Here is a 27,689-nt window from a genome sequence, read left to right as displayed (position 1 = left end):
AGATCAAATTGCCAGCATCCGCTGGATCATGGAAAAAGCAAGAGAGTTCCAGAAAAACCTATTTCTGCTTTATTGACTATGCCAAAGCCTTTGACTGTGTGGATCACAATAAGCTGTGGAAAATTCTGAAAGAATTGGGAATACCAGACCACCTGACCTGCCTCTTGAGAAACCTGTATGCAGGTCAGGAAGCAACAGTTAGAACTGGACATGGACCAACAGACTGGTTCCAAATAGGAAAAGGAGTACGTCAAGGCTGTATATTGTCACCCTGCTTATTTAACTTCTATGCAGAGTATATCATGAGAAATGCTGGGCTGGAAGAAACACAAGCTGGAATCAAGATTGCTGGGAGAAATATCAATAACCTCAGATATGCAGATGGCACCACCCTTATGGCAGAAAGTGAAGAGGAACTAAAAAGCCTCTTGATGAAAGTGAAAGAGGAGAGTGAAAAGTTGGCTTAAAGCTCAACATTCAGAAAATGAAGATCATGGCATCCGGTCCCATCACTTCATGGGAAATAGATGGGGAAACAGTGGAAACAGTGTCAGACTTTATTTTGGGGGGCTCCAAAATCACTGCAGATGGTGACTGCAGTCATGAAATTAAAAGATGCTTACTCCTTGGAAGAAAAGTTATGACCAACCTAGATAGCATATTCAAAAGCAGAGACATTACTTTGCTGACTAAGGTCTGTCTAGTCAAGGCTATGGTTTTTCCTGTGGTCATGTATGGATGTGAGAGTTGGACTGTGAAGAAGGCTGAGCACCGAAGAATTGATGCTTTTGAACTGTGGTGTTGGAGAAGACTCTTGAGAGTCCCTTGGACTGAAAGGAGATCCAACCAGTCCATTCTGAAGGAGATCAGCCCTGGGATTTCTTTGGAAGGAATGATGCTAAAGCTGAAACTCCAGTACTTTGGCCATCTCATGCGAAGAGTTGACTCGTTGGAAAAAACTCTGATGGTGGGAGGGATTGGGGGCAGGAGGAGAAGGGGACGACCGAGGATGAGATGGCTGGATGGCATGACTGACTCGATGGATGTGAGTCTGAGTGAACTCCAGGAGTTGGTGATGGACAGGGAGGCCTGGCCTGCTGTAATTCATTAGGTCGCAAAGAGTCAGACACGACTGAGCAACTGAACTGAAGTGAATGACATTGAACATCTTTTCATGTGCCTTTTGGCCATCTGTACATCTTCTTTGGAGAGGTGTCTACTTAGGTGTCCCAACCATTTTTTGATTGGGTGGTTTATTTTTTTTACTACTGAACTGCATGAGCTGTTTATATACTTTGGAGATTATTCCATTGACTGTTGCTTTGTTTGCAAATATTTTTTCCCATTCTGAGGGTTGTCCACTTATCTTATTTATGATTTCCTTTGCTTCAACTTTTAGGTTTAATTAGGTCCCATTTTTATTTTCAGTGCTCTAGTTGGTGGATCAAAAAAGATGCTGTGATTTAGATCAAAGTGTGTTTTCTCTAAGTTTTATAGTGTTTTACATTTATGTCTTTAATCCATTTTGAATTTATTTTTGTGCGTTTTGCCACCGGAACACACGGTCATAGCAAACACCCTCTTCCAACAACACAAGAGACAACTCTGCACGTGGACATCACCAGATAGTCAATTCCAAAATCAGATTGATTACATTCTTTGCAGCCAAAGTTGGAGGAGCTCTATACAGTCAGCAAAAACAAGACCTGGAGGTGACTGTGGCTCAGATCATGATCTCCTTACTAAAAGAGTCAGGCTTAAATTGAAGAAAGTTGGGAAAACCACTAGAGCATTCAGGTCTGGTCTACATCAAATCCCTTATGGTTAAACATCAGAAGTAAAGTCCAGTGCTGTAAAGAACAATATTTCATAGGAACCTGAAATGTTAGGTCCATGAGTCAAGGTAAATTGGATGTTGTCAAACAGGAGATGGCAAGAGTGAACATCGACATTGTAGGAGTCAGTGAACTATAATGCACCAGAACTGGTAAATTTAATTCAGATGACCACTATATACTACTGTGGGCAAGAATCCCTTAGAAGAAATGGAGTAGCCCTTATAGTCAACAGAAGAGTTAAAAATGCAGTACTTGGGTACAATCTCAAAAACAACAGACTGATCTCTGTTCGTTTCCAAGGCAAACCATCCACTATCACAGTAATCCAAGTCTATGACCCAACCACTAATGCTGAAGAAGCTGAAGTTAAATGGTTCTATGAAGACCTACAAGACCTTCGAGAATTAACACCAAAAGAGATGGCCTTTTCATCATAGGGGACTGGAATGCAAAAGTAGGAAGTCAAGAGATACCTGGAGTACCTGGCAAGTTTGGGCTTGGAGTACAAGATGAAGCAGGGCAAAGGCTAACAGAGTTTTGCCAAGAGACTGCACTGGTCATAGGGAACACACTCTTTGAACAACACAAGAGATGACTCTACAGATGGACATCACCAGATGGTCAATACAAAAATCAGATTGATTATATTCTTTGCAGCCAGACATAGAGGAGCTCTATACAGTCAGCAAAATAAGACTGGGAGCTGACTGTGGCTCAGATCATGAACTCCTTATTGCAAAATTGAGACTTAAATTCAAGAAGGTAGGGAAAACCACTAGATAATTCAGGTATGACCTAAATCAAATCCCTTATGATTATACAGTGGAAGTGACAAATAAATTCAGGGGATTAGATATGATAGACAGAGTGCCTGAAGAACTGTGGACAGAGGTTCCTGACATTGTACAGGATGCGGTGATCAAAATCATTCCAAAAAGAAATGCAAAAAGGCAAAATGGTTGAGGAGGCCTTACAGATAGCTGAGAAAATAAGAGAACCAAAAGGCAAAGGAGAAAAGGAAAGATCCATCCATCTGAATGCAGAGTTCCACAGAATAGCAAGGAGAGATAAAGCTTTTCTAAGTGATCAATACAAAGAAATAGAGGAAAACAAGAGAATGAGAAAGACTAGAGATCAAGATTGCTGGGAGAAATATCAAGCTCAGATAAGCAAATGATAACACACTATTGGCAGAAAGCAAAGAGGAACTAAAGAGTCTCTTGATGAGAGTGAATGAGGAGAGTGAAAAAGCTGGCTTAAAACTCAGCCTTCAAAAAACAAAGATTGCAGCATCCAGTCCCATCACTTCATGGGAAATAAATGGGGGGAAAGTGGAAACAGAGACATTTTATTTTCTTGGGCTCCAGAATCACTGCAGACAGTGACTTCAGCCATGAAATTTAAAGACACTTACTCCTTGGAAGGAAAGCTATGACCTAGACAACATATTAAAAAGCAGAGACATCACTTTGCCAACAAAGGTCCCCATAGTCAAAGCTATGGTTTTTCCAGTAGTCATGTACAAATGTGAGAGTTGAACCATAAAGAAGGCTGAGGGTCAAAGAATTGATGATTTTGAATTGTGTGCAGGGGAAGACTCTTGAGAATCCCTTGAATATCAGGGATATCAAACCAGTCAATCCTAAAGGAAATCAACCCTGAATATGCATTGGAAGGACTGGTATTGAAGCTGAAGCCCCAATATTTTGGCCACTTGTTGTGAAGAGCCGACTCATTGGAAAAGGCCCTAATACTGGAAAAGATTGAAGGCAGGAGAAGGGAGCAACAGAATTAGATGGTTCGATTGTATCAGCAACTCAATGGACATGAGTTTGAGCAAACTCTGGGAGATAGTGAAGGACAGGGAAACCTGGTGTGCTGCAGTTTATGGGGTCATGAAGAGTTGGATACAACTAAGCGACTGAACAACAGCATAGTGTTAGATACTGTTCTTATTTCATTCTTTTATATGGCACTGTCCAGCTTTTCCCAGCACCTCTTATTGAAGTCTTTCTTGTCTCTATTGCATATCCTTGCCTCGTTTGTCATATGTGAATTGCCCACAGATTGGTGGGTTTATCTATGGGCTTTCTGTCCTGTACCGTTGGTCTATATTTCTTGTTTTATGGTAGCACCATACTTTCTTGATTACTGTGGCTTTGTAGTATATTTGGAAGTTGGGAGCCTGATTCCTTCAGCTCTGTTTTTCTTTCTCAAGATTGCACTGGCTATTTAGGATTCACATGTTCTCCTGAAGAGCTTCTCTGGTCCTTTAGTCTACAGTAAAAGAATGTTAACATCTTTAATTTGTTGGGGGTTTTATTTCTGTAAAAGAGCTCAAAGATACTGTTATTTGTATCCCTTGAGTTGGAACCAGGACCCTGTCTGAAGGCTACATTACTGTGTCTTGCCTGCTCCTCACTTGCCTCTGCATCCCCTCCCTTACCTGACTGACAACTGTTTGAAAGGTTTCTGTGCCCAGGAGCCCCTCAGGGTCCAGCTCTGTTTCACTTATTCTGCAACTAGAGAGATGATACAGTTTTTCTTTATCAGCCTGTAATATGACAAGTAACACTGATTGTTTTTTAAATATTGAATCCACCTTGCATTCCTGAATAAACCCAACATTATCCAACTTTATGGATTCAGTTTGCTAATACTACATTAGAGATATTTGTTTTCATGTTCATATGGATATTAACCTGTAAATTCTTTTTTGGTAGTATCTATTTGAAGTTTGTTATCAGTGTATGCTGGCCTCAGATGAAAGGAAGACCATTCCCTCTATTTGCTGTGCAAAAACTGTGCAAATTTGGTGTCCTTTCTTCCTTAAGTGGTTGATAAATTTGACCACTGAAACCATCTGTGTCTGGAATTATCTTTGTTAGAAGTTTGTTGAACTAAACTCCATTTCTTTAATAGCAAATGTATGGATGCGAGAGTTGGACTGTGAAGAAAGCTGAGCGCCGAAGAATCGATGCTTTTGAACTGTGGTGTTGGAGAAGACTCTTGAGAGTCCTTTGGACCGCAAGGAGATCCAACCAGTCCATTCTAAAGGAGATCAGCCCTGGGTGTTCTTTGGAAGGAATGATGCTAAAGCTGAAACTCCAGTACTTTGGCCACCTCATGTGAAGAGTTGACTCATTGGAAAAGACTCTGGTGCTGGGAGGGATTGGGGGCAGGAGGAAAAGGGGACGACAGAGGATGAGATGGCTGGATGGCATCACTGACTCGATGGACGTGAGTTTGAGTGAACTCCGGGAGATGGTGGACAGGGAGGCCTGGCGTGCTGCAAGGAGTCGGACACGACTGAGCAACTGAACTGAACTGATTCAGATGTTAAAGTGTCATCCAAGGTTAATTTTAGTACGTTGTATTTTTTCAAAGGATTTGTCTATTTCAGCTACAATATCAAATTGTTTGCTACACCAATTAGGGTATAGAATAGTGACGTGAGTCAAGTGCCAACCAGAGAGCAGGCAAGAATAACAGTTACTGAGCCCTTCCCCTTTACTAGAGGATAATATGACATTTAAGCCTGGCAATTCCCTGAGATAGGTTCTGTTGATAGGCTCATTTTACAAAAGAAGTTGGTGTCACTTGTCCAGAGTCACACAGGTATGCAGTACAGATGGGTGTCTAACAACCCCAGGGCCAGAGAAAGGTGCGGTGAGGTATAATTAAAATAAATGTACAGCCCCTGGTTCCTCGGGTCCCCCCAGGAGCAAAGCCTGGCTGTGCAGGACTGGGAAGAACTGGGTCGCTGCCGGTGGGAGAGACAGGGAGAGTCTGGTAAAGTACCGCCCACTCCCTTCTGCGACTTCCCATTTGCGGTCAACCGGCGCGCATTGGTGACGTCACGGCGCCTGCCGCCCGGAAGTGTACGCGAGGGCGACGGAGCCGTGGGGACGGTGAGAAGGCGTGCGGGGACGTGCGGGTGCGCGCTGCTGGGGGTCGAGCAGCCGCGATGGCAGGACCCTGGGGCTGTCCCACGGGCTTGGTCTTGGGGAAGGCGGGTGCGGGGGCGGTGAGAGGCCTCTTCCGCCCTCGGGAATAGAGCCCACTGTCTAGGTCGTGGGACCGCTTTCTGCTACATCTGACTGACTGCGGGCTGATTCATCGGGCTTCCCCTGGGCGCTTTCCCTTCCTTGCGGCCGGGCCTCTGGCCTCCCGTGTAGGTCCAGCACCTGTTGGGAGGGGACAGGACACGCCGTTTCAGGGCCTGGGTTCCCGCCTGGTTTTCTGTGTAGAAGTGTGGAAGGAAGTGTGGTGTTTTTCCTCCCCAGTCCTTTGGATAAGGAGAACTCGCCCCCTGGTGGGAAACGCCGCTCTGTGAAACCGGTTTGGGATTTCTGTTGGTTTCTGTTTGCGATCTGTTGCTGCCTCCCAGAGGCCCACCCTACATGGAAAACGGAGCGTGATGATGATGGACGACAGATGGCAGGGTGTGAATGGGTGGGATTCAGGAGACTTGATGGGATAGGCGGATGGTGAATGAGGAAGAAGCGGGCAGCAAGAACAGATGATAGGAAAACATCTTGTTTTACAGTGCATAGGACATATCCTGGGGTCATGAGTCTCAGGTGTGTGTGAGCAAGTATGCTGATGTACACACGACTGTGAATTGTTCTCGAGAAGAGCAAGTGTCCCTGCAAGTGTTTTGAGTTACATTTTCTGGAACCACTATTCGTGGCAGCCTTGTACCCCTCAGGCTTTAACTGAGACTGGTCTCCCAGGAGAGCGTCCGACAGTAGAATGCGGTGTTAACATAGTAGCACGTGCTTCAGGAGGGCAAAACCGGGTAACTGCAGGGGTAGACCCAGATGTAATTCTCCCTCACGTTGTCAGTGTTTTCCGTTTTTCACAGGATCAGGAAACGACTGTGTCTCTGTTGATAAAATCACTGCGCATCCCCTCATTGTCCTGCGCTTGTAAATTTCATCGTGGTGTGTGCATGCTTGTCTTGTAGATGCGAAGTGGTGACTTTCTCCCCAGATGCTGAGGTGCCTGGATCCCTGGCGCAGGCAGTTACTGAGCTGCAGCTGGAGTAGGCTGTGCCTTCTGAAGCACTCTGTGTTTACAATGAAGTTGCAGTCTCCAGAATTCCAGTCACTTTTCACAGAAGGATTGAAGAGTCTGACAGGTGAGAAGTCGGATGCCTCTTCTTGATTTGGAAGCTTGTATAAATAAGAGAGGCAGAGAGGTAATGTTTTCAAGCCAACCTCCAGTTTTTTTGTGAATGTAGAGCTAATGAAAGCAGGGTTTATTATGAATAATCCAAAACTATAGCCAAGTCATGAGAAGAGGCGAATAATGATTGCAGTAAAAAGCATGGCTTTTTTGTGTTACCCACATGTCGTTTATATGCATCACAGAATTGGGCTTACTGACTTAAGGATTAGATACTTTTCCTCTTGTTGTATTGTTGAGGAAGCAGAGGCTTAGGAATGTGAAATTCCTTGGCACCATTTTTATAACTAATAACTGAGGAGCTTGGATTTGAACTTTTGCAGTCTGATTTGAGAACCCAGCTTGTCACCACTAAGCTGTACTTCTGGCCCAGGTATTAGTGCTTTCCAAGAGAACCAGAGGCAGAAGTAAGTGGGAGTCATCTCCATTTGTGCATATATAAACCTTATCTGGAAGGGACACAGGAAATGGCTTTAGCTAAGTGCCCGGTCACAGGAGCTTCATGTTGCTTGCCGCAGTTCTCAACTTGGTATCAGCTGTCGCTGTTACAGTGCACACAGCTGCATTGCAGACTTCATGATCTCTTAGTCATGTCTTTATAAATGCAGTGTTATTGTTCAGTGGCTCAGTCGTGTCCAGCTCTCTGGGACCCTCTGAACTGCAGTATGCTAGACTTCCCTGTCCTTCACTATCTCCTGGAGTCTGCCCAAACACGTGTCCGTTGAGTCAATGATGCCATCCAACCATCTCATCCTCTGTCATCCCCTTCTTCTGCCCACAGTCTTTCCAAGCATCAGGGTCTTTTCCAGTGAGTCGACTCTTCACATCAGGTGGCCAGACTATCGGAGCTTCGGTTTCAGCATCAGTCCTTCCAGTGAATATTCAGGGTTGATTTCCTTTAGCGTTGACTGGTTTCATCTCCTTGTTGTCCCAGGGACTCTTAAGAGTCTTCTCCAGCACCACAGTTCAGAAGCATCAATTCTTGGGTACTCTGCCTTCTTTATGGTCCAACTCTCACATCCGTACATGACTACTGGAAAAACCATAGCTTTAACTAGATGGACCTCTGTCATCAAAGCGATGTCTCTGCTTTTTAATACACTGTTTAGGTTTGTCATAGCTTTTCTTCCAGGAAGCAGGCATCTTAATTTCATGACTAGAGTCACCGTCCTCAGTAATTTGGGAAGTATATTGAGGTGTATATATGTAGAAACATGACCTTACATGTTGGTCTGTCCTTTAGCTTCACCTGGGGAGCTTTTATAGCTTACAAATGCTAGGGTCCCACTCCTGCCCTACTGACTGGAATCTCTGAGGAGTATGGGCATTTATAAATTTCTGTGAAAACTACTCCCTTAATTCTGATGCCCAGAAGGTGAAGGGACCGTTGCTTTAAAGTGACTGTCCTTTTAGTAGCTGACTTTTGTTTTAATACTTGTCTGGCTGCACCAGTCTCAGCTGTGGCGTGTGGGTTCTTCATTGCAGCACACAGACTCCCGAGTTTCGGCACACGGGCTCAGTAGTTCTGGGACACGGGCTTAGTTGCTCTGACATGTGGGATCTTAGTTTTTCACCCGGGGATTGTACCCTTGTCTGCTGCATTGCAAGGTAGATTCTTAATCACTTGACCACAGGGGATGTCCCTGTATTAGCTTATTGACAAAGCTACTTTCCTGTTCTTGAAATAAGGTGATTTTTAGGTATTTGTTAGAAATAAATGGTCCAGAACTACTTGAGTTTCTTATAAACCATAGTTTCATATGGTCTTGAAGTGGGGGGCCTAAAGTAGATGCTTCGCTCTGAATTAGAGTGAAAAAGAGAAATGGGTGAAATTAATTTTAATAACTTTTTAGTACATCTCATTTAATTCAGCACATCTAAGATACCGTCATTTTAAAGTCCTATTTGTGTACAAATTATGAGTGACATATTTCCCACTCTTGCTTATAATCTTTGATATCTGGTGTTTAGTATAGACCATCTTAACTCAGACTCACCACATTTCAAGTGCTCAGGAACCACATGTGGCTACTGTGTGTACAGCTCATATCTGTAGGTTCCGACTTACAACTGAATGAGAGTTTGTTCTTTCTTTATATGTCTCTCCCAGCTCCCACTCTTACCATCTTCACTGTAAGAGGTTTCTTGGAAGATAGCCAAATGACTGGGTGTAGCAAATTTATTCATTTTGGCTGTGCTGGGTCTTCACTGCTGTGCCCTTTTTTTTCCGCCTAGTTGCGGCAAGTGGGGGCTTCTCATTGCAGGTGCTTCTCTTGTTGCAGGGCATGGGCTGTGTGGGCACGAAGCCTTCAGTCCTTGTGGTGTGTGAGCTCAGCAGCTAATGGCTCCTGGGCTCCGGAGCACAGGCTCTCTAGTTGTGGCACATGGCCGTAGTCACTCCATAGCACGTGGGATCTTCCCGGACCAGGGACTGCACCCACGCCTCCTGCATTGGCAGGTGGAATCTTTACTACTGAGCTATCAAGGAAGCCCCTTCTGTGTTTTTCTTTTGGAAACAAGACCAAGGATATTGATTACTGTAGGTCCTTGAACAGTTTTTTACCAGTTGCATTTGGCTTCCTAACCCTGACTTCAGGAGCTGAATGTGCTTTACCTTGAGGTGATGTCCCAGGAAGTGAGAAACGGAAGAGTGCGGTAGAGAAAGGCAGAATTTGGCCCATCGCCTTGGCCTTGAAACACCAACCCAGGTTTTCTCGGTTATAGTGGAAGTGGCAAGGATGTAATCTTTTAGTGCAACGCCCGACAGTTAGAAAATCAAATAGTTACTTCTATATGATCTCTGCTAGTTTCTACAGACTTGAATGTCTTGCTAAAATACAGTGTTCTGTGTGAAAACCATGCGCAAAAGCAACAAAGGAAAAAAAAGGCGGCTGTTGCACGGTGCTGCTGCGCAGCTCAATACTGTACCAGTTAAATCATGATGGCTGTTTTGCCAAATGTAAAATTAGTTTCCAGTGTGCAAGAATTTGGGAGGTTTAGGATAGTGTATGATGCTCATATAGAATTTTATGTCAGTTTATTTCATGTAATTTGTTTTCCTTTTGCTTAAGGATAGCCATATAATACTGTTTTGTTTAGCTGCTAGGTCGTCTGACTCTTTGTGACCCCATGGACTGTATAGCCCATCAGGCTTCTCTGTCCATGGGATTTTCCAGCCAAAAATGCTAAAGTGGGTTGCCATTTCCTCCTCCCAGGGATCTTCCTGACCCCGGGATCGAACGCACGTCTCCTGCTTTGGCAGGCCAATTCTTTACCACTGAGCCCCTTAGGAAGCCCCTCCTTCATTCTATACATGAGGCTAAAGTTCCAAATGTAATAATTTTTGTGTAAGTTAAATTTTGTGTAAGTTAAAATATGGACCCCATATTTTGTGTAAATTTTGTGTAAGTTGTTGTTGCATAGTCGCTCAGTCCTGTCTGATTCTTTGCGACCCCGTGGACCATGCTTCCCTGTCCTTTACCATCTCCCGGAGTTTGCTCTAGTTAATGTTCATCAAGTCAGTGATGCCATCCAACCATTTCATCCTCTGTTGCCTCTTTCTCCTTCTGCCCTCAATCTTTCCCAGGTTCAGGGTCTTCAGTGAGTTGGATCTTTGCATCAGGTGGCCAAAGTATTGGAGCTTCAGCTTCAGCATCTGTCCTTCCAGTGAATGTCTCGTTGCTATCCAAGCAGCTCTCAGGAGTTTTCTCCAGCATCAGAGTTCGTGTGACCTGTTCATGGGTCATAAAATCAATTTAGTGGTCATGACCAATGTTAAAAAATAGAGGAAATGAGATAAACAATAGAACAGGTTAGATTGCATGGTATATATAGTAAGGGTGAGTGCTGCTGTTTCATGAAACTCTTGTTTACCCTCCCTGTCTGAGTCTCATGAAAACTGCACTAACAGATGATTTTAGTGTTTTAATGAACTGTGGACCCCATATTAAGGAATCACCGGGACTTGACTGGAAACGTGGGGCTGGAGGAGTATGAGCGCTCCCTCTGGGAGGGGCTCCCAGGAGTGGTTTCCATGTGAAGAGCTTTTAGTCAAGCGGGGAGGTAGAGGGAGCAACCTTGGTGGTTTTTCAGCAGATGATTCTGGGGAGTCTGCAGAGATGTGGAGCTGGGAGGAAGGTGGTGGAGCACAGAGGTTGGCACGGGGCTGGAGGGTGACGTCTTGAGTTGTGTTGCGGTGCTAGAGCTCTGATGCACCCTCCTGCCAAGGACCAGTAGGAACACCCCTCGGCGAGTCCAGGCAGAGTGGGGCTTGCTGACCAAGGAGAACCTCGAGGCCTCTGAGAAAAACCATTGTAGAAACGACTTTTTGTAGGATTTGGCTTGTATCACATGATTTGGGGGCTTTGCTGTGGATTAGGGTGTCAGGAAGCAAGGGTTACTCTGATGGTCTTAAGAATCCTTACCTGGAAGCTTGAGGATAAAACTGGCACCTAAGGCACAGTTGTGTGTATTAACTGTGAGAGGGTGCTGTCCGGACAGTGTGCGTGTCTCATCTTTATTCACACGTGCACGCTGGTCTCAGAGAGGCCTTGTCTCTTGTGGACGTTCTCTGACGTGGTAATGTTCACAGGAGAGTGCCCAGGCCTCGCATGCCAGTCCAGCACGTAGCAGCAGCTCAGCTTCAGTGGGGAGTCAGGCCAGGCCCTAGTTCATCCTCACTGGATCCCATGTGGGTCCCTCAGTCACGTGGGTGGTTATGGTGGACTCAGCCTTGTCCTCCGCCTGCAGAGGAGTCAGCTCTTGGTCTCCTGGACTCAGTCCTCATGGTGGTTGGCGTGTGTGGCTTCTCTGGAGCAGAGCTATGAGCTGGTTTTATATGTAGCTTATTTCTGGAAGGATTCTTTGCAATGTTGACAATACGTGGTATGATAGATAACATTTGATGGCTTCCTGCATCAGCATGCTGTTGCTTCAACAGAAAACACACCGAGGTTGTGCAGGAACACTTCACCTTTATAGAGTATTCCCTGTACTTTTTGGTAGTGATTCAGATTTACATTGATGACCTTGAGGTATTTAGATATTCTGAATTAACCTAAGGAAAATTCTGCCAGTTCCCTGCTTCTCATGATTGTTGAAGGCGTTCTGCTGTAGACACGTCCCTTCATTGCTGTGGGCTTTCTTCTCACAGGTTTGTTTTTTTTTTTTAATTTACTAATTTTTAATTGGAGGGTAATTGCTTTACAATGTTGTATTGATTTCTGCCATACCACAATGTGAATCAGCCAAGAGTATGCCACGGCTCCTCCCTCCCACCCCAACCCACCCCTGCTCTCCTAGTTTTATATAAAAAGACAGTTCAGTTCTCTCTGCTGTGCCAAACAGATGGAAGAACTTGTGCTTCTGTGATTCTTGAAAGAAACCCACTGAAATAAAAAACATCCCTTTTTGTCTCAGAATTATTTGCCAAGGAAAATCATGAGTTGCGAATCGCGGGAGGAGCCGTGAGGGACCTGCTGAGTGGGGTGAAGCCACAGGATGTGGACTTTGCCACCACGGCCACCCCCGCTCAGATGAAGGAGCTGTTCCAGTCGGTCGGCATCCGCATGATCAACAACAAAGGAGAGAAGCACGGGACCATCACCGCCAGGGTGAGTGAGGAGTCTGACAGGAGTGGCCTTGTTTTTTTTGAAAACTTAAAAAATTTTTATAGATGATTTCTAGTGTTTAAAAACCTAATAGCAAAGAAGCCTCATTAAAAAAAAAAAAGTCTCCTCTGCCTTCTGTGAAATCCTGCACCCTCCTTTGTTGCAGCCCCTTTCAGCTAATTTTTATAGCTGGTACCTTTTCCCTCCACGTTTCTAAAACAGACCTTTCTAATGCTTCAGTGTTTCATTTCTGTTTTAAGTTTCCAGTCTTCAGATGTTGTTTATTGACTTCCTGCAAGGCAGACGGCTTAGCCTCCTCAGTGCATTTCTGCCGTGATTTCTGGCCGGATGCGCCCCTCCCTGTTGTTTGCAGCTAGAAGGCGGCGTGGTGCGCTAGACGGCGGCGTGGTGCGCTTTGGCTCCATTCGTTGTGCGTCATGCTTGGGGTTTCCCTGCAGTTGGTGGTGTGTCTCCGACATGGCTCTGGGGTGCCGCTCGCTCCCGCTGTGCCTGCCTGTGCGCATCTTCTGGGGGCCTCACCACGGCGGGGTTCAGTCCCTTCTGGAGCCAGCTCACCTGCTGCTGTCTGCCTCCTCCCACCCACGCTCACCCTGGGGGGCCCGTGCGTCAGACCCAGGAGTGTCCTTGCCCCTTTCCTTATTAGTCCCCCTGATTCCTGATCCCAGGGCCTGTTCTGTCTTGGTTTATGCCCTCATATTAGTAGCCTGAGCGAGCTTGGCATGAGTGAAAACGCTGTCATTTTGCCTCCATTCATGCTGATCGGATAGTTTGGTTGGCTGTGAAATTCAAGGCTGGGAATTGCTCTCAGACAGAAGTGTAAAGGCTTTGTTCTTTACCTCCCAGAGTTGCCACTGAGAAGCCTGAGCTTGTTCAGATTTCTCCCGTGTTCGAGAACTGATTCCCCCCTCCCCGTTTTGGAAGCCTTTCTGATCACTTTATATCTGGTGTTTTTAATTTGAAGAGGACGTGCCTTGGCTTGGATTGGGCACTGCCTTGGCGCAGCGCGCTGAGCGGGCCTTCTTGTGATCATTCTCCTGGCTCCATCCCCTTTGGCAAATGTCTTCTCCTGTGGAAGCCTCTGTGAATGCTGGATGTTGGGCCACAGGGACCGATCCTCTAGTTTTATCTTTTACCTCTTATATTTCCATTTAATTTCTGTGAAGCTGCCTTAACTTGATCATCCAGTTTTTCCGTTGGCAACTTTTGCTGTCTTTTTTATATTTTCATAGGTCTTCTTTAGATTGTTTTTGAAAGCTTCCTGTTCTTGTTTCAGATACAGTGTCACCTGACATTTCCCTGAGAGATCAGTTCTCGGTACTCTGTTGTTTCAGTCGCTGTGTTGTGTGGGCCTCTCTGCGACTCCATGAACTGCAGCACGCCAGACCTCCCTGTCCTTCCCCACCTCCTAGAGTTTGCCCAAGTTCAGGCCCATTGCATCAGTGATGCCATGCAGCAATCTCATTTTCTGTTGCCCTCTTTTCCTTCTGCCTTCTATCTTTCCCAGCTTCAGAGTCTTTTTAGTGAGTCAGCTGTTCACATCAGGTGGCCAAAGTATTACAGCTTCAGCATCAGTCCTTCTGATGAGTATTCAGGGTTGATTTCCTTTAGGGGTGACTGGTTTGATTTCCTTGCAAGTCCAAGGAACTCTCAACAGTCTTCTCCAGCACCACAAAAGCATCAATTCTTCAGCACTTTGCCTTCTTTATGGTCTAGCTTTCACAACTGCACATGACTACTGGAAAGACCATAGCCTTGACTATATGGACCTTTGTCACCAAAGTAATGTGTTTGCTTTTTAACACACTGTCTAGGTTTGTCACAGCTTTCTTGCCAAGAAACAGTCGTCTTCTGATTTCATGGCTGCAGTCACCATCCTCAGAGATCTTATAGCCCAAGAAGAAATCTGTCACTCTTCAACCTTGTCCCCTCTGTTTGCCATGAGGTAATGGGGCCAGATGCTATGATTTTAGTTTTTTAAATATTTGGTTTTAACAGGCTTTTTCACTCTCCTTCTTCACTCTTATCAAGAGGTTGTTTAGTTCATCTTTGCTTTTGCCATTAGAGTGGTATAATTCACATATCTGAGGTTGTTGATATTTCTCCTGGCAGTCTTGATTCCAGATTGTACTTCATCCAGCCCAGCATCTCTCATGGTGTACTCTGTGTATAAGTTAAATCAACAAGGGTACAGTAAGCAGCCTTGTCATATTCCTTTCTCAATCTTGAACCAGTTGGTTGTTGCATACAAGGTTCTGTTACTTCTTGACCTGCATACAGATTTTGAGGAGGCAGGTAAGGCGGTCTGGTAATCCCATCTCTTTAAGAGTTTTCTGCAGTTTGTTACAATCCACACAGTCAGAGGCTTTAGCATAGTCAATGAAACAGAGGTAGATGTTTTCCTGAAATTCCCTTGCTTGCTTTATGATCCAACAAATGTTGACAGTTTGATCTCTGGTTCCTCTGCCTTTTCTAAACCCAGCTTGAACATCTCGAAGTTCTTGGTTCATGTACTGTTGTAGCCTAACTTGGAGGATTTTGAGCATAACATCACTAGCTGAATTCTAGTAGTGCAATTCTAGTAATTCTAGTAGTATGGGAGACGAGTGCAATTGTCCAGTGGTTTGAACACTCTTTAGTACTGTCCTTGGGAATTGGGATGCTGCTGCTGCTGCTAAGTCGCTTCAGTTGTGTCTGCGACCCCATAGACGGCAGCCCACCAGGCTCCCCCGTCCCTGGGATTCTCCAGGCAAGAACACTTGAGTGGGGTGCCATTGCCTTCTCCAGTGCGTGAAAGTGAAGTCTCTCAGTCATGTCCGACTCTTGGCGACCCCATGGACTGCAGCCTTCCAGGCTTCTCCGTCCATGGGAGTTTCCAGGCAAGAGTACTGGAGTGGGGTGCCATCGCCTTCTCCAGGGAATTGGGATGAGGATTGCCCTTTTCCAGTTCTGTGACCACTGCTGGGTTTTCCAAATTCGCTGACATATAGAGTGAAGCACTTTGATAGCATCATCTTTTAGGATTTTAAATAGCTCTGTTGGAATTCCATCACCTCCACTAGCTTTATTGACAGTAGTGCTTCCTAAGGCCCACTTGACTTCACACTCCAGAATGTCTGGCTCTGGGTGACTGACCACACCATCACAGTAATCCAGTTCATTAAGATCTTTTTTGTACAGTTCTGTGTATTCTTTCCATCTCTTCGTGATCTCTTCTTCGGTTAGCTTCTGTCCTTTTTAAGAGCCACCTTTGGATGAAGTGTGCCTGTGACATTTCCAGTTTTCCTGACGAGGTCTCTAGTCTCACCCTTTCTGTTGCTTTCCTGTGCTTCTTTTCACCGTTCATGGGAGAAGCCCTCGTCTCTCCGTGCTGTTCTCTGGAGCTCTGCGTTTCATTGGCTGCACCTTGCCCTTTCTCCCTTGCTTTTCACTCCTCTTCTCTCTCGAGCTGTTTGTAGAGCCTCCTCAGATGCCCACTCTGCCTTCTTGCTTTTCTTTTAATCTGGGAAGGTTTTGTTTTCTGCCTCCTGTATCGTATTATGGGCCTCTGTCCATAGTCCTTCAAGCATTCTGTTAACTAGATCTAATCCCTTCAAACTATTCATCACCTCAAGTGCATATTCGTAGGGGATTTGATTTAAGTTGTACCTGGCTGGCCTCGTGGTTTTCCCTGCTTTCTTTACTTTAAGCCTGAATTTTGCTATGAGAAGCTGATGATCTGAGCCAGAGTCCACTCCAGGTCTTGTTTTTGCTGACTGTATGTAGTGTCTCCATCTTCACCTACAAAGAATGTAATCAATCTGATTTTGGTATTGACCATGTGGTAATGTCCATGTGTAAAGTTGTCTCTTGTGTTGTTGAAAAAGGGTGTTTACTATGACCAGTGCATTCTCTTGGCAGAATTCAGTTAGCTTTTGCCCTGCTTCATTTTGTACTCCAAGGCCAGACTTGCCTGTTACTCCAGGTTTCTCTTTACTTCCTACTTTTGCATTCCAATCCCCAGTGATGACTAGCACATCTTTTTCTGGTGTTAGTTCTAGGAGGTCTTGTGGGTCTTAATAGAATTGATCAGCTTCAGAACTTCCTCAACATTACTGGTTTGGACATAGACTTGGATTACTATGATGTTGAATGGTTTGCCTGGGAAACCAACCGAGATCATTCTGTCCTTTTTGAGGTTGCACCCAAGTACTGCATTTCAGACTCTTGTTGACTATGAGGGCTACTCCATTTTTTCTGTTGGATTCTTGCCCACAGTAGTAGATATAATGGTCATCTGAATTAAATTCACGCATTCCAGTCCAGTCCATTTTAGTTCACTGATTTCTAAAATGTCGATGTTCACTCTTGCCATCTCCTGCTTGACCATATCCAATTTACCTTGATTCATGGACCTGACATTCCAGGTTCCTATGCAGTACTGTTCTTTATAGCATGGGATTTTACTTTCATCACCAGACACAGCCGCAGCTGAGCATTCTTCCCGCTTTGGCCCAGCCGCTTCATTCTTTCTGGAGCTGTTAATAGCTGTCCTCTGCTCTTCCCCAGTGGCATGTTGGAAACCTTCTGACCTGGGGGATTCATCTCTCATTACCTTTCACCCAGTTCATGGGGCCCTCACGGCAAGTATGCTGGAGTGGTTTGCGTTCCCTCCTCCGGTGGATCACGTTGTGTCAGAACTCTCCACTGTGACCCATCTGTCTTGGGTAGCTCTGCACAGTATGGTTCGTAGGTTCATTGAGTTATCCAAGCCCCTTCGCCACAACAAGGCTGTGATCCATGAAGGGGCTAGGTGTTTTGATGATGTCTGTATTCCCTTTGAACTTATTCTGTCTTTGCTGTTGGCATTCCTTCGGTGTAGAAACTTTTCAGTGTCTCTGTTGGAGTAATGGAGTGCATGCAGAATGCCTGGGCAACTTACTGTAGCTTGTGTGGAAAGCATCAGCCTTGGTAGTGACGGGACCCTGCTGTCAGTATCAGGAGGGCTTTTCATTCGGGGACACCAGAGAAATCCTCTCGCATTACCCAGGTTGGAATAAGGCTGCTGATTAACATTTTGAAAACTGACTGCAGAAAGGGACAGAGGTCATGTTGAATTTTCCTCACAACCTTATTTCCTTTTCCCATGATTTTGTATATGATGCCTCAAGTTGTGATTATTTGGGGTCATCCTTTCTAGTTAATCTCTGGTTCTCTGCTTGGGCGAGGGAGGCACTCGGGGGGGTCTCATTGTTTTCTGTAGATTTCAACTGTCTTAATATTTACACCGTTTTCCTTGAGTTAACTTGTGCCTCAAATTCCTAATTCTGGAGTTTCCCAGTGAGAACCGGTTTGTAGAAAACAATACATGAGATTGAGAGGAATTCCGGAACAGCCTCTGCGTATTAGTCGCTCAGTCGTGTCCGACCCTTTGCAACCCATGGACTGTAGCCTTCCAGGCTCCTCTGTTCATGGGATTTCCCAGGCAAGATTACTGGAGTGGGGTGCCAGTTCCTCCTCCAGGGGATCTTCCTGACCCAGGGATTGAACCCACGCCTCCTGTGTCTCCACATTGCAGGCAGATTCTTTACCTGCTGAGCCAGCAGGGAAGCCAGAACCGACTTTACTGACCATTAATGGCTTTCCGTTCCTAAAGAGAAGATCCTGAACTCCTGCTTGGCGTGTGAAACCTTTTGCTGTCTGCCCCTAAATGTGGATGCCCTGTTTATGCTGTGAACTTGCTCTTACGTGTACCCCTCTGCCTCTCCACTGTGCCTTTGCTCATCTTGAATTGTTCTTCCCTCATCTGCATGTCCAGATCTCACTTACTTTTTCAGGTTAAGCTCACATGTCACTGTAACAGAGCTGCTCTGCTTCTCCCAGCAGGGGGGAACCTCTCTTCCCAGGACGTACAGGCTACTTTATTTTAACGTAATTGAAGATTAACCAGCAAAGGAGCTGCCGGATGTGTTGCCTGTATTTCTTCCTCTGTCAGTCCTTTGCTCAGTGGCTTATATTCTATAAATTGGTATTCAGCTCTTTGAAAATTGGAGCTATTAAAAAAATATTTCAAAGAGTAGCCTGGTTTTGTATTGAAGAACCAGAATATTTTAAAGGATCTTACTTTCTATCACATAATTTGTCACGCTTGCCATTTTTTCTATGCAAACTTATCTTTTTAAATTAAGATAGGTTTATTATTTCTTAAAAATGTTGTTTGGATGTATCTTTAAATACTGTGGGTGTCATTGTATTTCAAGGCATATGTGTACTAGTTGACTTAAAAAGGAAAGATATACTTGTCAGGACTTATATTTTCTTTTTCAATCCGTCCAGTGATACTGAAAACTAATTTTTGAAAAACATTTACTTCCAGCTTCATGAAGAAAATTTTGAAATTACTACACTGAGGATTGATGTAGCCACTGATGGAAGACACGCTGAGGTGGAATTCACAACTGACTGGCAGAAGGATGCTGAGCGCAGAGATCTCACCATAAATTCCATGTTTTTAGGTGATGCCTGGGGGTCGTGTTCTACTTCATCCCATCCAAATGCTTTCTTCTCACGTGGCGCGTGTCTTCTGGCAGTGTTCTCCCGCTGGAGGGCTTGTGTTAGTCTCTGTGCAGAGACAGGCTGTTGGTTAAAGCTGACTGTGGAGCTGAGATCTCTGGGTTCTGCTGCCTCGGGTGCTCTTGCTGTAACGCGAGGCCGCTGAGAGCAGCCTCCTTTGCAGGGCTGCCCTGAGGATTAACGGAGTCGGTCGTGGGGAGTCCCTGGTGTGTGTGCACGTTCAGTCAGTGGGTCCTTATGAGTCGCTTCGGAAGATGGTAGGCTCCCGGCAAGGACCATGCACACGTGCGCACACTGCCCCTTTCTCCTGTCCTGCACGCACACACGCCCACCTTCCCTCTGCTGGTGCCTGTGGCGGACACGGTCAGTGATGCCACCTCCTCTGTTGCTCCACGTGCCCAGCTCTGCCTCACAGTCCTCCGTGGCACTGCGGCTTACGGACCCTCTCGTCTCAGCCCTGGCATGTGAGAGGAAACCTGTTTTAGGCAAGTTCTTCAGGGTTAAGTCTTTGGATTAGGAAAGAGATGGGCATCCACTGGAAAGGAGGAAACAGTGGTACCCACTGTGTGGGATGGAGAAGGGGCTATAGACCCAAGTGGGCTCACTTTGCTGATTAGAGTAATGCCCAGTAACATTCTAGGGTGCCTCCCTGGGTTGAGGTGCATCCATGCTCACCTGATGTACTTCAGCTCATTGAATGCTCAGGAAAACTCCATAAAGTAGGTATTAAACTCATTCAACAGATGTGGAAACAGACTCAGAGACGTTAAGTACTTGAGCCCAAGTCATGGAGAGCTTTGACTGGCGCCGAGGCTTCCAGAGCCTGGGTGATTTATGGCCACAGGGAGCCTAGTTGGAGGCATGTTTTCTCTCCATTATGGGGTTGAATTCCAGGTGTTAATTTCTTCTTAAATCATTTTTACTTAGCGTTAAACTGCTCCAACTAGTTCAGTGTGTGAAAACTTTTTAACTAATGTCTCATAACCAGACATAACTAAAAGAGAAACTAATATTCTTTTTCAAGATACTGTTTTATAAAAATAAAAGCTATTCTTACCGGTGCTACTGTTTGCTGACATTGGCTGAGCCCTTATAAAATGTGACAGTCTGTCACAGAAATTTAATCTTCCCACCAACCCTGTGAGGCAGATCTTGGTGTGTAAATAAGGAAAATTTCCTCAGAGTCCTGCAGCCAGTAAACTGCTGAATTCGGATTCCAACTTAACAGTTTATTGACCAGAGACATATTAATATATCTTTCATTACCTGAATGTTATTGACTAGAGTGTTTATATTCAATATATATAGCTAGCTTCTGCAAGTTTCCTGGTCAATAATGTGTTAAGCAGCCTGGCTCCAGAGGTTAGGTCCTTAACCACTGCATTATACTCAGCACCTCAACTTTATTTCTAACTTCTATTCATCATTTTTTAAAAGCATATTCAGAGCAAAACAAAATACAGATGATACAGAGCACTCTTTACCTTTAGCCCATTTTCCCATCCAGACTTTTTTCAAGCCTTATCAGAAAAGCGTTCCTAGTTCTGGGGGTGATGGTCACGCTGTTTCTCAAACTCTTGTTTTCCCTTTTGTAACACTGTGTTTTTTTCCTTTTGAAAAGATCAAATTTTTATCGTCCCTTTACTAAAAAAGATCTGGTTTCCACAGTCCCCAGGGAGCTGCATCTGTTCAGTAAGAGAAGTAACAGGAGACGGGTATCCTGCATGTATGTTGTGATCGTATTGTCTAATTATTTTGGTTTGTTGTCATTTCCTGTTGTATCTTTCTGAATCCGGAGCCTTATAAATTGGCTCTAAGTGTCAAAATGCCAAGAAGAGTTTGGCAGGAGTTAAGCCTGAGCTTCGAGTGTGGCTGCATTTGCCATAATCATGACGAGTGGTTACTTTCTTGGTTTCCCGCCTTCCTGTGATGCCACGTGCTGAGGTCTCTCAGGCTAACGAAGCTCCCCATTTGGGTGGTTGAATGGCACCTGTGTCTTTGCTCCATCTTAGTTTCCAGAGCGACCACCTGTCTCAGTTTGCCTGGACTAAGTTATCCCCGAGACAGGAGATTTTCAGTTTTTAAATCAGGGAAGTCCTGGGATAGCTGGGAGAACTTGGTCACTTTGCACATACCTGAGGTTTTATGTGCCTTATATTAAAATTGTTAAGTTTTTTGTTTTGTTTTGTTCAACATAAGAGGATATTGTGCTAGAAATATGTTTATAACATTGAACAGATGTTAAGTTCACATGGTTCAGAATTCACAAGTTCAGAAGGCTGCACAGGGAAGTATCCCGGGCAGATTTTACCGTCCCCTGGCCAACATGTAATTGGACTTAGGTCCTTGCTGAGCTGATGTAGGTCTGAAAAATGATTATCTCATAAATGTGCACTTCTTACAACTAAAGTTGAAAATCATTTTTAAAGCTTTTTATATTTCATATATATTTTTTAGGTTTTTTTTTTCCCTCTCTAAAAAATTTTTATTATAGTTGACTTACAGTGTTGTTTCTACTGTACAGCAGAGTGAATCAGCTGTACCTTTTTTGAATTTCATTCCCGTTTAGGTCACCACAGAGCACTGAGTGCCGTTCCCCAAGCTGTGTACAGTATGTCATTAGTTACCTATTTTTCACACAGTATCCAGTAGTGTGTATATTTGACTCTCAGTCACCTGGCGCATCCCACCCCCTCCTCCCCGCCTTGGTGCCCATGTGTTTTGTTCTCTACCTCTGGGTCTCTCTCCGCCTTGCAGATAAGATCATCTCTATCATTTTTCTAGATTCCACATACGTGTGAATATCCAGGCTGTTTTTCTTACTTCACTCTGTACGACAGTCTCCAGGTCCGTCCGCATCTCTGTCAATGGCCCAGTCTTATTGTCGTGGCCGAGTAACGTTCCATCGTATGCGTGTCCCACATCATCTGTGTCCGTTCCTCTGTTGGTGGGCATTTAGGTGGCTTCCGTGTCCTGCCTGTTAGGAACGGTGCCAGAACACGGGTGCGTGTGTCCTTTTGCATTATGGCTTTTCCCAGGTATGTGCCCAGGAGTGGGAGTGCTGGTCACAGCTGGGGAGTTCTGTGTTCAGTTTTTAAGGAACCTCCATACTGTTCTCCACAGTGGCTGCACCAGTTTAACATTTCCCCTAACTCAACTTTTCTATAAAAGTTTCTAGGAGTTTGTAGATTATAGAAAGCCATTTGTCTCTGTGATACTAACTCTGAATGTTTTCCCCAGTATATTACCTTATGTAATTTTGTATCGTGGCATTTTCTTGCTATCCAAGAATGAATACCTAATGTTTCATGTAGTTGGATTCACTAATAGTCTCTTTGAAGTCTCTGGTAGTGTGTTTTGGTTTCTTTTGGTAACCATATTTTGAAAGGTCTTCCCTATGTTAGGATTATAAATTTTTTCCCTATGGTTTATTACAGCTTTTACTACATTTTTCAGATAGGTTTGACTATCATTTCTTCTTCCCAGGTTATTTTGGCTGTTCTTGTTGATTTTCCATTATTAACTTGAAAATCAGCTTGTTTTATTGTTTCTGCCCATTTCATGCTGGCATACATCTTACTTAGTGTGTTGCCTTTCTATTGCTATTGTAAATACAGCCTTTTATTCCATTATATGTTCCATTTGCTACTGGATACAGATGAACATTACTCATATCAGTACTTCACTGTGTAGCTCTTTCCCTAATTTTTTACTGTTTGTCATAGTTTTTAGTAGATTTTCTTAAGTTTTCCAGTTTTTTCTGTTTAATTCAATTGAGGTAATGAAATACAGCCTTACATTATTCAGTATACAGTGTTTGATATTTGTATATATCAAGAAGTGATCACCACAGTAAGTCTAGTTAATGTCTGATACCATATGTACTTACAGAATTTTATTCCCCTTGTGATGAGAACTTTTAAGATCTACTGTCTTACACCTTCCGAGCGTGTTCTACAGTATTGTTAACTATCGTGGGCTAGTCTCAGGGCTGTAGAGTCGGACATAACAGCACACACATGTTGTGCACTAGTTGCCATCGTATATGCCGCCTCCTTGGGACTTGTTCTATAGCTAGGAGTTTGCACCTTTGACTGTGTTCACTCATTGTACCCACCCCAGCCTCTGACAACCACCAATCTGTTCTCTATCAGCTTTTTTTTTTTTAAGATTCTGTATAAGAATGAGATCATATTGTATTTATCTTCCTCTGTCTGGCTTCTTTTACTTAGCATAATGTCCTCAAGATCCATCCATGTTGTTGCAAATGGCAAGATTTCATTCTTTTTTTTATGGCTGAATGATTATTATGTATGCACCAGTGTTTTCCAGTTCTTATTTGCTAATAGTGATTTTTCTTCCCTCTTTTAATGACTAGGTTTTGATGGTACTTTATTTGACTACTTTAATGGTTATGAAGATTTAAAAAATAAGAAAGTTAGATTTGTTGGACAAGCTAAACAGAGGATACAAGAAGATTACCTTCGAATTTTAAGGTATTTCAGGTAAGGCTTTTTATAAATTACAATAATCCAGTTTTGAATATTATTATGACCAAAGTGCAGTTCTTTCTCGTCACGTGAAATGCACAACAGCTTAGTGCACAGGGCTGCCATCTCACATCTGTCTCCAAGAGACAGGACAGTGACTTTGAGACACCTCATCTTTGCATTCTCCAAATCATTGGTTCATCCTTTCTGTGGTGATCTTTTATATAATGCAGTTGTAAGTCTTTTATTTTCTGCACCAGTTGTTTATCACACGGGTATTTGAGTGCTTATCGCTGTCCTGGGTGCTTTGAACCTGGAGTAACGAGTGGCAGTGTGCCTTCATGTGGCTTACAGTGCTAGATGGTTGTGGGAAATGTGTTAGATGAATCTGGAAGGTATGTAATGCACCCGGATGGTTTTGTGGGTAGCAGTCTTCAATGCTGAACCATAACACTGAAACTATTGTAACTGGCTAATTTGTATCTATTAATAGTTAATTTTTTACAGCTTGGGATCATGCTTAGAATATTCTTTGACAGATTTTACATTTTGTCAGTAACTGCTATTCCTTTAGACTTCAGTGGTTGCAAAGTCTCTCTCTACAAATAACAGGACACAGACTAAGGTACAGACAGTCATTTAATTAGATCACTGTAGAAATGCATTGTGAAGAAATAGCGGTAAAAGCAAGTATACTTTAATGCTTCCAATAGAGTCCATGAAATACACTCCCATATCTGCAGTGAGATGTGTTTCACGTGACAGTCTTAATTGAAAGCATTAATATGTACAGACAGGCAGCGTTTGAGGAAGCAAGACTACTCCGTGACGGTATCTTGGACCTGTTTTAGTGCCTGCCTAAGACTGCTCTGGTTTATGCGTCCCGTCAGTACCAGTCAATAGAGCGTTATTGAAGGCCACTCAAATTCACACTTTTTGGAGCTCAGGTTTTCTGAGCTGAGAAACAAGACACAGTAGAAGGGCAGATGATCTCTAAGGTCCTTCCTAGATCTCACCAGCAGCATCAGGAAGGTGAAGAGCGCAGCTTTCTGGTCAAAGGCCAGCACAAAGGCAGTGCTTTTGGACACATTTGCTTTGTAGGTTTTACGGGAAAATTGTTGACATGCCTGGTGACCACGATCCTGAGACTTTGGAAGCAATTGCAGAAAATGCAAAAGGCTTGGCAGGAATATCAGGAGAGAGGATCTGGGTGGAACTGAAAAAGATACTTACCGGTAACCACGTGAACCATCTGATTCATCTCATCTATGAACTCGATGTGGCTCCTTACATAGGTGAGTCCAACTTGTAAAATGTTTGCATTTTTGGCAGTGAAACGTATCTCATTTAAAATTTCATAAGGAAAAAAAGTTAATTCCAAAAGGAAAAATGGACTTCTTTAAAATATGGTAGCCTCTGAGCCAGGAGTGGCCAGGAGTTTTCCCAGGCAGGGGACAGCGCAAGGGCAGCATGTGCGGGTGGACAAGGGGCCTCCAGAGTCGGTCCATCAGGCTTTGAGCAGCTTCACCACGTTATCAGCTTTGTAACTTGGGTTATTTCCTGACTGCAAATCTAAAAAAGGGATATGAAAATAAAAGCAGCTGTCTAATGGAAGAGCTGAGCGCTTCAGGGAGTTAACACATGTAGAGCATGGAGAAGGTGGGCCTTACACAGACAGTCCGGTAGGGTTAGACTTACTGTTCAGAGCGACAGTGGTGGTTTGACATGTGGGAGGGGAGAGCAACCGTGGGCAGTGGTTCACCTGTAAGACGGACAGCAGACGGGACCAGCGGTGGATCCTAGTACCAGGACATTTCTGTGTATGAGAACACGGTGTGCTTAAGATAGGAGCTTTGAAAATGCTTCTGTCCCTACAGGCTTGCCTGCTAACGCAAGTTTAGAAGAATTTAACAAAGTCAGTAAAAATGTGGAAGGTTTTTCACCAAAGCCAATGACTCTCTTGACTTCGCTGTTCAAAGTACAGGATGATGTCACGAAATTGGATCTGAGGTTGAAGATTTCGAAAGAAGAGAAGAATCTTGGTTTATTTATTGTTAAAAATAGGAAAGATTTAATTAAGGCAGTAGATAGTTCAGAACCACTGAAACCCTATCAAGACTTCATCATAGATGTAAGTATTTTCACAGCTTGGTCAGAGTATAGATATCTCCACTGACTGCAACCAATGCATTAATACTAGGACCCACAGTGTATTATGTGAATTCCCTTTATTTTAAATGAAAATTTGCACATTGCATTTATTTAAATGTCAGCATAAGCTCACTGCAAGTGTGGTGATGTTTGGTTTTGGCCCTCAGTCTAGAGAGGCGGATGCGACGGCGCGTGTGTGTGAGCTTCTCAAGTACCAAGGCGAGCACGGTCTTCTGAAGCAGCTGCAGCAGTGGTCCATTCCCCCGTTTCCTGTAAGTGGCCATGACATCAGGAAAGTGGGCGTTTCTTCCGGAAAAGAAATTGGGGTGCTCTTACAGCAGTTGCGAGAACAGTGGAAGAAAAGTGGTTACCAGCTGGAAAAAGATGAACTACTGAGTTACATAAAGAAGACCTGCAGTTGATGGGAGTGGACTACGAAAAGCAGAAGGTTTTGGTGAGACTCGTTTCCTTTCCCCTCCCTCTGAGTGAGATCTAAGAGACTCGAATATATAGCAGAAGGAAAGCCAGCTTAGGGGATCTCTTCAGAAGAATAAAGGTCTTATTTTATGGAGACTATATTTCAGGCACTAAGGTCAAGTCTACTTCCTCTTAATCTGATCTGTTATCACTGAAGCTTGTAATTCTCCTGGAATAGTTCCTGCTGAGAAAAGTAGTTGGTGCCTCTTAATCTGTCTAGGCTTTTTTAAAGTGGATTTTTGGTTGGTTTTGTTGCATATGACAGAGCTGAGATTGTTCCTAAGAAGTGCTAAGTGTCTTGAAAAACAAGTTTCTTTGTATTTGCAATCGAAATAACTGGGTTAATTTAGTACAACAACGATGGTCTATGGTGTCAGTTTTTTTCTGAATTCTAGAATAAACTTGTGTTTGAATACAGCTGACAAACTTGCATAAAATATAACATAGACAGCGTGAAGACTAGATGTGTCCCACGTGGCTGCCGTTGCTATACCCAGGACGGGTTTGCAGGGAGCTGTAGTTTAGGATATAGCTGATAGTTTTCTCTGTCAAAATGAAATTTCCCTAACTTCCTGGAAAGCTGAGAAAGCTTAGCTTAACATTCTTGCACCCACTATCTTGATAAACATTTCCTTTGATATTGGAAGATTAATGTGGCACTGACGTTATATTATCAGGCGCCATGTATACTTAGTGACAGCACTCCTGTCGCTTTAAAGTAAAGAAAGGTTATGGCCCACATATTTGCTCTTTAAAGATTTGAGCCTCTGTGCTTTCAGTAGGTTAAGAGGTGAACAGCATGAAGTATTGTTTATTTCAGCTGCTGTATTGACATTTTATAACTAACTTTCCTTTCTGTGTAGCCAGTCAGAGCATTTTTGTGCGCTTCGGGCAAATAGCACTTTTGGACTTGATAACACAAAAAAGCGCATTTCTGTTAAAACCCAGATAAGAGGAAGTGTGACAAACACTCAGTGTAACGGGGGCTTATGCTGCAAGAAAGGGAGCCTCAGAAACACCTGCACACAGGTCAGTAACTGAATGCTTATGAAGTAACGCTTAAGCTATTTAAGTACTAGTAAGATATGTACTGGACGCACCATTTTACAATTCCTACTCTTCTATATGGGACGTACGCAGATTGAGCTATTAGAGGTCTGTTTTTGTCAGGTTAGAAGACCTCCGATTAGTATTATATGCATATTTTATATACCAGAATATTTTATTTGCAAGAGTCAGTAAACAGTACAGAACATTCTGAGCTTACACTCTTCCAGGGGCAACTGTAAAAGCAGTGTTTCCTTACTACAGCTGGGTTGTATGTAGAGATGTGCCGTGCTACTGAAAAAAACACTCTGTGGATC

The 27,689-nt window shown here is 43.9% G+C and overlaps 1 protein-coding gene across 3 annotated transcripts; it reads left to right on the top strand.

Moving 5' to 3' along the window:
- The first annotated feature begins 5,728 nt into the window (after nt 1-5,728).
- TRNT1 (tRNA nucleotidyl transferase 1) lies at nt 5,729-26,835 on the top strand. 3 transcript variants are annotated; one of them, XM_068981550.1, is made up of 8 exons: nt 5,729-5,749; nt 6,834-6,981; nt 12,447-12,640; nt 19,011-19,149; nt 23,586-23,712; nt 24,799-24,992; nt 25,575-25,828; nt 26,016-26,835. In XM_068981550.1, the coding sequence occupies exons 2-8, from the start codon at nt 6,834-6,836 to the stop codon at nt 26,268-26,270; spliced, it is 1,311 nt and encodes a 436-aa protein (XP_068837651.1). In that variant the 5' UTR covers nt 5,729-5,749; the 3' UTR covers nt 26,271-26,835. The 3 variants fall into 3 exon arrangements, with proteins under 3 accessions (XP_068837651.1, XP_068837650.1, XP_068837649.1); XM_068981549.1 differs by having other exon boundaries at nt 5,733-5,749; nt 6,808-6,981; XM_068981548.1 differs by lacking the exon at nt 5,729-5,749 and adding an exon at nt 5,759-5,775 and having other exon boundaries at nt 6,808-6,981.
- Nucleotides 26,836-27,689: the final 854 nt, after the last annotated feature.

Source organism: Capricornis sumatraensis, chromosome 10, assembly GCF_032405125.1.
Source record: "Capricornis sumatraensis isolate serow.1 chromosome 10, serow.2, whole genome shotgun sequence".
Taxonomy (NCBI): Eukaryota; Metazoa; Chordata; class Mammalia; order Artiodactyla; family Bovidae; genus Capricornis; species Capricornis sumatraensis.
This window is presented reverse-complemented; position numbering and strand designations above follow the sequence as displayed.